At 44.1% G+C, this 12,985-nt stretch overlaps 1 protein-coding gene across 1 annotated transcript in view; it reads right to left on the bottom strand.

Annotated features, from left to right (window-relative positions):
* The window catches only part of Pcsk2 (proprotein convertase subtilisin/kexin type 2), a 243,206-nt gene that overhangs the window by 77,937 nt on the left and 152,284 nt on the right, over positions 1 to 12,985 (bottom strand). Inside the window, exon 5 of the mRNA XM_005365519.2 lies at positions 8,834 to 8,871. Within this exon, the coding sequence (XP_005365576.1) occupies positions 8,834 to 8,871 (38 nt within the window). The remainder of the gene's footprint in view (positions 1 to 8,833; positions 8,872 to 12,985) is intronic.

The following is a 12,985-nucleotide window of genomic DNA, read 5'->3' on the forward strand; positions in this document are numbered from 1 at the left end:
TCTCTCTCTCTCTCTCTCTCTCTCTCTCTCTCTCTCTCTCTCCTAATGATCTCCCTAGGGAATGATACCTCCAGGTGAGTTTTTCATGAGTGAAAGACAGAATCCTGGTTTGTAAGTCACTTAAAGTCAGTGTATGAAATAAAATTGTGTCAAAGGTTCTAAGGGACTTTTTGGAGCAAGAAAGTGATTTTTGTGGGTCACTTTCAGTCTAGACTTCTGGGTGCAATCAAATCTTTTGATGAACTTCAAAACACCCATGTGGCAGGAATCACACCAGAAGGATTTCTAGGCAAGTTGCAATATACCTTCCCTAGAAAGTAAGTCTGTCTTTAGCGTGCAAATTGCTACTCTTTAAATGCATCTCTCACTCTAGCTTTTTTGGATTGTGTGTCTTGTTGATTCCTCTGCTTTCTCAAGTGTTTGGTGTTTTGTTTTCCAGGAGAGTATTAAGTACATTGCATCATAATTCTACACCTAGGTGGAAACCACCCAAGGGCAGGGTAAGGAATTTTACCCCACAGTTTTGCAATCCCGGCCTTTAGAATAGTACCTCAGAGTACCACACAGCTCTCTTGAAAATTGAGTAGGTTCAATGGAGCGAAGTCTAGTCCAGTGAGCAATTTGTAGAAGTTCATTAACTAGATTTTTTTCTACTGCTTTTAGTTGCAATTCTGCTACAAATAAGGAGTCCAAAGAAGGAGCTCCACTTAATCAAACTAGGTTTTTTTTCCACTTTCAACCAAATATACCCTTATAAATATGGACTATTTCCTCTAATCCGTCGATTGAATAAGATTATAATCATTTGTCCCAAAAATCTCTCCAAGGGATCATTCAGATAGCTCTATTTATTCAGTCTGGCTTTCTGGTGATGAAGTTCACTGTGAATTGATCAACACACACACACACACACACACACACACACACACACACACACACACACACGGTGCTGAAAATAGCCTGACTCCCTTTCAATAAGACACAAAGGGTATTTAAGCCTCAGTTTCACATGCATTATTAATGCACTTATTAAATATTAATAGGCCTAAAAGCCTGGAGCAATGTATATGATCAATACTGCATGACATATGAGTCACCCAGGGCTGAGGACAGTGTCTGTCAGCAGCTGTCACTCTTTCAGCATGGCGGCCCTGTGCCACCTGGAGCCCTGGTGTGCACACTGTTGCCAAGCCCAAGGCACTTCCTGTCGGCTCACGCTGGCAGTACTTCAGAGTTCTCTACGGGTTCCTTCTCAGAAACGGTGATCTGTCAAGACTCATCAGAGGAAGGAGGAAGGGCCGGTCCTCAGGGACGGCTTTGTTTTCTCTTTTAAGCACTTCTGTCCCTTGAATCATAACACTGCAGAATCCATAATAATCTGACATTTGAACTGAAACAAAGTCTAATTCATCATCCTCAAACCTGGGGATCGAACTGTATCATCATGTAATATTTCCACCAACCCAGGGCCAGGGGAGAGGTGTTATAGCTACCATAGAGAATAAATGACTTGAGGCTACCTGAGTGTGGATAACCTACCTTAAGAATCTTTTCTTCTCTTAATTGACTTTGTAATATGAGAATTATTAGTGCAGATCTTCACACAGGATCTTGGGTCTACCCAAAGGCTGAATTCCGTTTGCAGTCTAAATGATGGAGGCCTGCATGCAAGGAGCAGCCCACATTCATGTGTGGTTTCTGTGATCACTTACGACTAGGAGGCATGGTTTCTCTGCTTAGAGGAAACCTCTTTTGGAGAAATTTCTCCTTTATAATCCCTTTGCCTGCCTGCCACCTGGCCAACTCTCCAATGACCCATACATTGATCCTCTTAGTTCAAAGATCTGCGGCAGAGAAGTCATCAGGAATTCTTGCTCAGGGCACCTTTCTTCATTTCATCCTTGACCATAAACAATGGCGCTTCCCTTTCTCCTTCCTTTCACTTTGTTTCGATGGGACTTCTAAGACTATGTGAGATTATTTTTGGTCTCCTCCACTCTTGGCTTTTGCCATCCCTAGCCTCACAATCCACTAAACCGGGGTCAGCTGACCTTCTCTTTTTTTTGGATAGCTTTGAGCTCATTAGGAATCAGGTGGGCAATTGCCCTGGTTTCCAGAGTCACCCCCGCATCGCTTCTCCATCAGCAGAGCCTGACTTGTGTGGAGCTATAGCCTCAGTTCTTTAGAGAAGAAATGAAAGGTTATTTATTGAGTGTCTACTCTGTGTCAGTCCTGATACACATATTATCTCATATTATTGTTGACCTGACAGTGTCAACAAACTCGGCTGGACTCCCATTGTGCCCTTTTCACCAATGAAGAAATGAAAGTTCAAGGTCTGAGGTTACACAGTTAGGAAGTAGGGAGTCAGAATGGTGCTTAGGTTTGACTCAGTTCCTACAGTCACCACACTGTTAGAACCCTACCTTTACATGCTGGTTGAAACACAATCATCTGAATATTCGGGTTTTGGAAAACCCTTATTTGTTGGACCCCATTCTGCTCAGCTGGAGGGCAGGCCTGAAAATTCAAAGCAAAGCCCCTTCCTCTCCACTCCAGCGCTGCTCTTAGGTAGTAGCTATAGCCAGTGATGGAGAGGTATTGCTGGGCAAAGCCTAAGGCAGGCTCTGCCTGCCCTGCTCCTCAGAACTCCATTCTGAAATTAAGGGTTCTTGCCCTCTGGCAATTATTTACATAAAAGCCTTTTTTGGCTGCCCTTTCTTTTGTTATCTCTTCTCTTCACTCTTTTAGGACTCCTTGGGTTGTCCTGCCAGATGACGTACAGCCTGGTATTTCTAGGGGGCAAAGCCCCACTCCAAGATACAGAAGCAGTCTGCTGATGTGCTAGCCCCTTACATAAGGATGTAGTATTTACATACAACCTATATCTATCTTCCTTCCAGGTGGATCCAACTTTTTAACCTTTAGATATGATATTGTTCTTTACTAAGTTCAAGCTTGAGAATTTAAAATTGAGTTGCAAAAGAAGAAATAAAAATATCTCTTAATATTGTAAGTAAGTTTACTATTGTGTGCTGAGTCACATTCATAACTGTCCCAGGCCACATGCAGATGATAGACCATAGCTGGGACACACCTGAACCCATTTATACATGACTTATAGTAATGAATACAATACAAATATTATAGTTGTTGTCTAACAGTTTGTTATTTAGGGACTAATGAAAAGGAAAAAAAAAAAAAACCATGTCTGTGCTTCCTCAATTGGAATTCACAGATAGAGTGCTGAGAGATAATGCTCTAGTACAATGTAAAGATTTGTTACTCATTAGTTTAATAAAGTGCTGACTGGCCAGTAGCCAAACAGAAAGTATAGGCAGGGCAACAAGACTAAGAGAATTCTGGGAAGAGGAGAGGCAGAGACACAGTCACCAGCCAGATGAAGAGGAAGCAAGGTGAGAATGCCTCACTGAGTAAGATACCAAGCCAAAAGGCTAAACATAGATAATTATTATGGATTAATTAAAGTTGGAGAAGCTAGGTAATAATAAGCCTGAGCTAATAGGCCAACAATTTATGATTAATGTAAGACTATGTTTATTTGGGGCTGAACAACTGAGGATCCAGGTGGGACAGGAACTTCTGTCTACAATAGCGTTTCAAATCTTTATTTGAAACATGTCCCTGAGAAAACTCCAACACAGCTGGAATTTCCTCTTTGAATTTTACAGACCCCCCCTAGCCTTGTGTGACTCATGACTTCAACAAAGCAGGGCTAGGAAGCAAAGATGAAATTCTGCCCAACCCTCCCAGGCTCTGAAAACTGCCACCTCTTCCACACGCCACACACTCCTAAAGAAGTTCTCCATCAGCCACAGACTTAGCCCAGCTTCATACAAGTCTGGAAACATCATGGGCTGAGAGCCACCCAACAGAGTCACTTCCCCATTTCCTTCCTCCTAAGTTGGGCTGTGAGATACACCCCATCTGCACCCTTCCTCAGCGGGTGCCTGTACCCCTCCTCAGTGGTACCTGCACCCCTCCTCAGTGTGTTCTGCACCCCTCCTCAGTGGGTGCCTGTACCCCTCCTCAGTGGTATCTGCACCTCTCCTCAGCGGGTGTCTGCATCCCTCCTCAGTGTGGCCTGCACCCCTCCTCAGTGGGTGCCTGCACCTTCCTGGCATTTCTTCCCCCATTTTGGGCTGGAGGAACTGTTCAGACTGTGGCATAGGGAAGGCAGGGAAATGAAGCATTGACTCAGTTCAGAGTAGTCTCTTGGCCAGTCCTCATTTCATGGTTATTGCAATTGGGATGGAAAAAAAGAATTTTAATTATTTGGAATAGTGAGCACTTACAAATGGGAACAGACCCTGAGATTCAATTCAACCTTTGAACAATAGAATAATCACAGAAGTGGCTGTTATTATCCTTTGCTCTCCACCCAATAGACCCAGTGTAGATTTGTTGAATTAAATTAACACTAAAGACTTACATTTATATATTGATTTGCAGTTTTCAAAGTATTTTAATTCTTAGTTTAGTGGAAAGAACCTTGAACTACCAACACACACACACACACACACACACACACACACATTCTCTCTCTCTCTCTCTCTCTCTCTCTCTCTCTCTCTCTCTCTCTCTCTTCTTACTACTCAGAATAACCAAGCCAGGAGAAGAACTTTGCTTTGGGAAACATTTTGCCTGGTTTGAGTATGAAGAAATTTTGCTGAATGGCTTTGGGTAGAATTCGCACCTCTTATTGAAAGCAAATTAATAAAGAGAAGGAGTCTGTTCCCACAATACAGAACATTTCTGTTGACGCTTGAAGCCATTTCCAAGGCACGCACTGGCAGCAGGTGCTGTCACTTGTCTCTATGGCCCGACACCCACATGTCCCTGGTGAGACACAGACGAGGGCTGTCCTCCAGCCTGGGGAGGCAGCCTAAGTATCCGCTGGGACCAGCTTTAATCCAATGACTGTTGGAGCTGGGTTCAATCCCCCGAGGCCCCAGGCACCCAATGTGAGAAGCCTCTGGCACTCTGTCTCTTTTATTCATTATCTCCCAGACAGTCCTATCCTAGTGGAGTTAAGTTCCAGCTGCTCCCAATGGTCACTGTTTGATATTGTGCCCATCAAAGCTGCTTTCTCCTCTTCATCTTTTTTTTCCCCCTGCAACTCTTGTTTTAGGGGTCTGTTTCTGGGAAGACCCAAACAAATAACCTTCCCAAAGTACCTTTTCCTAGAAGGGTTTGGGTGAGCTCAGCACATCTAAGCCATCAAATCACTTAGTAACGTGGAGATGTGGGCCGGTACATTCTTTCCTCACATGGTTTTTGAGCCTATTGTTCATTGTCCGCTGGCTTCATTGCTTTCCTCAGTAGGTTGACTCCACTTACACTTAACGACCATGTAAAAATTTTAGTCAAAATATGACAAATTTTATCGTTAGGTTCTGGTTCAACTCTACATAGATTGAGAGAGACACCGAGATTTAAGAGAACTGGTCTTAGCCTTGTGGTGGCGGTGGCATTTACAGGACAGCCAGGATTACACACACACACACACACACACACACACACACACACACAGAGAGAGAGAGAGAGAGAGAGAGAGAGAGAGAGAGAGAGAGAGAGGATGCTTAGCTTTCACACCATCCCAGAGGCAGGAAGATTCATCGCCAAGAGGATGTTATTCTCAGTCACATTTTCTACTCATTATTAGAGAGCATCTAGATTAAGGTTAATACACACATCTCTTCAGCATCCTCTCCAAAGGCTATATGATCCATATGTTCAGATATGGAGAACTTATCACTCCTATGTACTTACTAGCTTTAATCCAAGGACAGTTCACCCTTGAAATGAACTGAAAATATGCATTTTGAGGCTGCCACCTGTTGGTGGCAATTAGCTCTAGAGACATCATGGGATGTAGTGATATGAGAGGTGGGCTGCATCCCCTGCCACCCTCATGGCTAGCTTATGCCCCAAAATAATTACACGGAAACTGTATTCTTTTAAACACTGTTTGGCCCATTAGCTCTAGCCTCTTATTGGCTAGCTCGTACATATTGATCTAACCCATTTCTAATAATCTGTGTAGCCCACGAGGTGGCTTACCAGGGAAATCTTAACCTGTGTCTGTGTCTGAGAGGGGAATCATGGCGACTGCCTGACTCGGCTTCTTTCTCCCAGCATTCTGTTCTGTTTACTCCACCCACCTAAGGGTTGGCCTATCAAATGGGCCAAGGCAGTTTCTTTATTAATTAACCAACCAACGAAAACAACAGATTAGAAAGAAATCACTCCCACATCAATGGGAGATGTAGAATGTCTCATTCCACAGTGCACATTGAAATAATTTGAAACATAGTCGATAGGCCTCTTACATTTTCTTTTTTCCCAGCATTCTTTCAACTCTTGGAAGGAGCTGAATAGTGGGTCCATGCAGCCCCTCTATGAAGCAAGCATCCCACTGCCTATCATGATCTCTTTTAGATTAATGTAACCATGGGAAACACAGCCAGTTGTTCAACAATAGGGGATCGTGGTGTTTAAATTACAGTGTGAGGTAATGCCACATAGCCTTCAAAATAATGAAGATACTTAAAATATAAAATGTTCATAGCATATGAAGATGTGGGAATACAGTATGCAGTTAGAATTTGATTTTATGAAAAAAATACACACAGAATTGAAAGCCCCAGATATTAAGGCTGATAGAGTTATGGCTGGGTTTTGGATCTGTTTCTGCTTTTCCAGTTTCCTACAGAGGACGTGCATTTATCCACATCCATGGCAACACAACCAAGGGGGAGAGAGATTAGTACTCACAAGCCGTGGGGGCTCCCCATGCTTCTGATATTGCTGGTCTAAGCACAGCCAGCACTCCCCAGATTCAGAGGGGTTCAGGCAGACGGACAGCCATGCCCACTAGTATTGTCTCTGCAGCTTTTCATGGTTTCTCCACGGGATTAGAATCATGGTTTCTCCACGGAATTAGAATGGCCTTTTAATGTGTCATCAGCCTGGGGGCGGCCAAGTGAAAAGGCATGGGAGCTGTGCTTCTGTGGAACTAGAACCTGTGCATAGCAGGGGGCGAGGCACCATTAGCTTTTCAGTCAACAGACAGCCACCCCACCTTGAGGTCCTCCAAGAGACAAGGCAGCGATTATGTAGGAAACTGAACAGAGCCCCAAGTGGCTACTGATGATGTCCTGGGCCCTGGAGCTGAAGAGAATTATGGGAAATACTATTGCCTCTGTGAGGGTAGGCAGTTCTAGGGTGTAGGATAGTAACATCTCAGGGCTCTGTATTTATGGGGAACACAGAGAAGGATGTACAGAGGAGTCACCAGGAATTCAGACCATTTTAAGAGTAAATGAACAGCTAGACACGTGAGCTGGAAGCAGGGCAGGTGGCCACAGGGACAGGGCGAGAGAAGGGCTCCCTAGACATGACCCACAGGCTCACTGGTGCGGACTGCCATGCATGGGTAGCCCATGACTATCTTCCCCATGGGTTATTATCACCTGCAATAAAGTTCTGGATTAACTTCCTGTCATTTTCTTTGGAGGCCACAGTGACTGGATAATCCATGGTTCATTCATATATATATATATATATATATATATATATATATATATATATATATATATATATGATTATGCATATGTAGATATACACATATATAGTTGTACATATTATAAATATGTGTGTGTATTTGTATTAGAAAAGATTTTTAGCTCTATCTTTATGTTTCTAGATTGCTAAGACCTGTGCAGAAAATAACAAAAACTTTATTGTCCTATTTCCTGATACCCAGTGCACAAAACCACAGGGAGCTCCCTTGACTTCCATACAGTATAGAAAGGCCCTTCTAGGGCACAGACCCACAATGCTGACTCAGGAACAGCCTTGCTTATTAACTGTCCCTTTTACTTAAGCCCTCGTTTTCAATAAACGTCTCCAGTCAGTAAGTTTATGTCTTTTAAACTTTGACCTTGAGTTTGTGGGGAAAGTGTCACCCAGCTGTTTTAAGTGAACACATCGAATGCCTGCATATTGTACTTCCTGGGCTTGGAACGAAGACATCGGTTATGTTTAAACTCTGTCTCCAAAAACCAAAAAAAAAAAAAAAAAAGAGCTTGTCGGTTTATTGGGAAAAGCTTATGACTCTAGCCCAGCATAGTGCTGTGAGTCTCTGCTGATGGTCCTTGCTTGCAGAGGGGTCTTAAAGGCGAGGCTCAGTGAAATGTTTAGAAGAGTGAAAATGGTCAAAAAGATGCTGTTCCTTCTTCCTCTCACAGAGAGGTGGTTGCAATGTGAGTTACTGTAGGTTTTGACTCTAGGGCTTCAGTTTTTGCCAATGAGTACCAAGATAGTTTGATTACCCTTTCCCTTGAGCTTTGGAACTGGCATTGATTCAAGCCTTGCTACACCACTCTCCTCTCTAGCTCTCCCTGTATTTACTTTCTTGGCAGTCTGCTCATCCAAATGCCAGCATGCTAGCCTTTCTTCTCGAAAAGACACCCGTTTGACATCCGGCCAGCTCCCATATCTGAGCAACGGCTCTAACAAGATGGGTTGATTTGGTGTATACAAACACGTGAGTGTGCACATTTGAGTATGTGGGTGGTGATTCTGCGTTCACATGAATATCTGAGTTACGTGTGTGTGTGTGTGTGTGTGTGTGTGTGTGTGTGTGTGTGACTGTTTCTGCCTTGGGCATGTATGGGCTCCTGTGTGTGGGTATTGATCCTCTGAATGCATGCATAGTGCATATACTTGAGTGTGTTTCTGATAACCACATGTAGCAGATTGCTTAAAAGCACACATTCCCCACACCTTAAAATCAGCTTGTACTTACATAGTTGTAGGCCAGGTCTGGGTGGAGATAATCGATCCCTGCGAAAAGATAACACAGGAGTGGAAGGTTAAAACTGGCCGCTGTGTTCTCAAGAAAGCTGCCCAGAAATGGATGCTCCTTGTAGGGATGATGGCTCAGGAGACTTGTGGGAGGTGGGGGTGGGAAAGAGCATGCTTATCCTGAACCCTTTGCTTTGCCTTCTGTTTCTGTGCGGGGGAGGGCTGCATCACGTCCTCGGTGGAGAGACAGCTGCCCCAGGACACACCGCAGAGCGGTGAAACCAATTAGAGCTCTGGGCCCACGGATAACGCTTCCGGATAAATGTCAGCAGTCAGGGGCTTAGTGACTGCGAGATGGATGGCTCATCACGGCGGCGATGTAAAAGAGATTTGTAGAAATCCTGACATTTCTAAAGCACCAACTAGTTTCTCCTCTGAAATGAAGCTGGCCCCAGGGAGGAAAAGTGATGATTATTTAACAGGGCACGGAGAACCGTGGATTAGCGGGGCGCACTCCAGCACGGAAATGAGACACACGGCCAGGCGAGAAAAGCCATTGGGAGAGAGCTAGCGGTTTCTAGGGAGGTGTTGTCAGCTGGGAGCTGACACTACTCTCTCCAGAACGTGCCTTTCTGGAAAATCAGAGGCTTCAATTCCCTCAGCTGGAGATCTGTGCTTGCTCTTGAGCCGGAGCCTGCTTTGGGCCCAGGAATCATTCCTAGGGTAGAATTATGGCCTATTTGTGCTGTTGAGTTTCATCAGACGCTTTGATCCAGGGGTAACTGGAAAGCTCTCACCCAGGTCTGCAGGACTACAGAGTCTCAGCATAGGCTGTACTTGCACATATGGGCGGTGGGGAAACAGCAACAGAGCAGGGCCCTGCAACCGCACACGGTCATGGTTATACACGGAGGTGTTTGGAGTCAAAGAGCAGAGTTTGCCTGCTAACCGCCATGTAACCAGGAGAACGACTTCAGGGAGGTTGTTGGGTCTCTTTGTGACTGTTTCCTTCCTGAACAACTGGAGGAAATGCTAGGGTGGGGCTCAAATTCATGCAGATGGTAGCTTTAGCCTAGCAGCAGGTGCATTTAATAGCTACCCTGGGACGCTAGACTTGTAGCTAGAAGCACCATTAAGCCTCTTCTGCTGGCATCTTTACCCCATTCATACGAAGGCTGTGCCACTGTTATTGGAGCTGTGCCAGCCACCCTAAGGCTTTGTGGTGAGAAACAAAACAAAACAACCCCTCCCCTCCCAAACCCTCTTGAATCAGGATGCCTATATTCCAAGAGGAAATCTTCATTTTTTTTTTTCCAGGTCAGAATAGAAGTGACCTTCAGAGTTGGGGGAAATGCGTGTGTTGAGACCAGCAGTTCTATTCAAAGGGTCAGACGCTGTCATCCTGATGTGGATTCCTTCAAATAACAAGACCTCTGAGGTTTGACTTCATCATCTTTGAAAAGGGCTATAATTGTCTTCTAAGAGATCTTTTAAAGATTAGAAACAATTCAAAGAAGTATTTGGCTTATAGTAAACATGCTAATAGATTCTTATTATCATCATTAGAAATATCGTTGTTGTGGTTTTGATATGAAATGTCCCCTCCAGGCTCATGGTTGAACTCTTGGTTCCCAGCTGGTGACACTGCTTGGGAAGGCTATGAGACCTTTAGGAGGTAGAGTATCCCTGCAGGAAGTATGTCACTGGAACTGGGCTTCGAGGTTTTGTTATCATGACCCACTCCCTGTTCTTTCTCTCTGCTTCCTGTGTGAGGTGAGATCTGATCAGTCTGTTTCCTGACTGCCGGGTTGGCTTCATGCTCCTCTTGCCACGCCTTTGCCATGGTTTCCTCTGGAACTGTAAGCCAAAACAATCTCCACCTTCCAAACTTGCTTTTTGTGAGAGCATTTTATTACAGCAATAGAAAATAACTAATACAAAAATTGGTTTCAGAGAAGCGGGGCCATTGCAGTGATAGACCTGATTATTATGTTGTTTTTTTTGAAGGAGTGTGGAAGATTTTGGAACTTCATGCTAGACTAGTTAAGTGCTGTGGACAGAGCTTAATGGGCCAATCAGAGGTGCAGAGAGTACAATGAAGAGCAGAGACCCAGCTCACGAAGTTTTAAAGGGAATATGGATTTTATTAGCAGCTGGGTTAGAGGCTATTCATATGACATTTCCTCAAGGAATCTGGCTGCATTCTGCCTGTGTCCTGAGAATTTGCATGAAGCCGAATCAACAAGTAAAGGACTGATTGCTCCGGTGGAGGAAACTTCAAAACAGAATAGTATGGAGTCTGTGGAAAGTTTATTACTGTTTAAATGTACACAGTGGGGAGGGAGGGAGCACCAGGAAGCTGAAGAGTACAGCCCAGGCATACACTGAAAAAAGACTGTGCCATTGTCAAAGCCTCCTGCTCAGCACTGAAATGACAGGGAAGATGCCCTTAGAGCAAGACCCACCTGAAAGGAGGGACACCCTGGGCTTTTCTGGTCCTGTTAAAACAAATGCCCAGGGAAACTTTCACCAATATCAATGCTGGTATCCAAGTGCTCCAACCCCGGATCAAGGGAGCTAGTTTCCATCCCAAGACGGTAGCACAACTTGGTAGTGTTCTTTGGGTGGCTCTAGTTCCGGAAGCATGAAAGACGGAGGACTGAAGAGTGGGGCATCATTTTCCTCTGTGGTTCCAGAGAGCTACTGTGACTAGGCAAATGGGTGTCAAGCTTGGAGGAGCCTGTGAGGAGGCCCTGAGAAGCTATTCTGTGGTAGAGATTCCAAGGTTTTGGAGATGCCAGAACTGTGGGATGTCTGCTAAGGAGGGCTGCATTCAGGGAGTAGAGCTAGCCTAGAAGAGAGATATGTGACAGGTGACAAAGCTGGAAGAACTGAGCCACTGAAATACCTTGAAACTGAAGCCCCAGATGCCGGACGTGAAGCTAGGGTTTTGGTGTTTATCTTGCTGGTTTCAGTCTAGTTTTTGTTCAGTATTTCCTCACTGTCTTCCCATTCCTCCTGTTTGGAGTGGGAATATATATTCTATATATTGGAAGTATATAATTTATGTTTTGGTTTTGACAGGGGATTTACCTTTTGAAATTTGACTAAATGTATTTTGTATTATGAGATAGTCTCTAGACTATGAGGCCCAGGGGTAGGAGTTTGTGGTTTGAAGATATAATTATCCCCATTGGTTTACACATGTGAACTCTTGATCCCCAGCTGGTGGTGCTGTTTGAGAATGTTGTGGAACTTCAGGGGGTGGGACCTCACTGGAGGAAGTTTACAACTGAAGGTAGACTTTGATGTTCATACTGTAGTCCCATCCTCTAGTCTCTCTTTGCTTCCTGTATGGGATGAAATGTGACCAGCCACCTTCCCGACTGCAGGGTGAGCCTCTCCCTCCTGCTGCCATGTCTTCCTTGCCATGATCTACTGTCTCCCCTGGGTCTGTAAGTCACAGTAAACACTTCCTTCCCTATCTTGCATTTTGTCAGGATATTTGATGTAACAGCAGAGAAGCAACTAACACAATCTATCACATCACTGGGACAGTTTTAGCAGATGAACAAAGACATCTCTAGAGATTGCCTTGATATTAAAATCTGTGTTGAGATGAAATTGTATATACTTGTTGAAATTATTTAACATTGTTAGGCAAAAAGTTTGGTAACAAATGAGAAGCTAAACACGGCCCTCCACAACCACACACAAAGAGCATGCCTTTAAGATTGGAAGTCAATTTAAAAACACAATTCCTTGTTCTGAGAGTGAACTTTGTTTAAGAGAAGAATTAGCAATCTCTTCTCCATGAAGGGAAATACAAGAGCAAAGACATAACATGAGGCCAGGAAGGAATTAGATTTCAATACAATGTATATATAATAATTATAATAAAGAGTCCTTAGGTTAAGAGAAAGAACTTTGTTAAAATGGTTGCAGACTTGGAACTGAGAAAGAAAATACCATTGATAGAACTGTGAAGGATGAAAGACATTTTCTCTTAATAAAAGAATGATTTGCTGTCTGGGCACTGGGTAGGAATCTTCAGGGCACCCAAGCGGGCAGGAGTTCCTTTGTTTTCTTAGCCTGCCTGCACCGAGCAAGGTAGGGGCTTTGTTTATGAGCATCACAACCAGCACGGAGACCT

This window comes from Microtus ochrogaster, unplaced genomic scaffold (genome assembly GCF_000317375.1).
Source record: "Microtus ochrogaster isolate Prairie Vole_2 unplaced genomic scaffold, MicOch1.0 UNK3, whole genome shotgun sequence".
Taxonomy (NCBI): Eukaryota; Metazoa; Chordata; class Mammalia; order Rodentia; family Cricetidae; genus Microtus; species Microtus ochrogaster.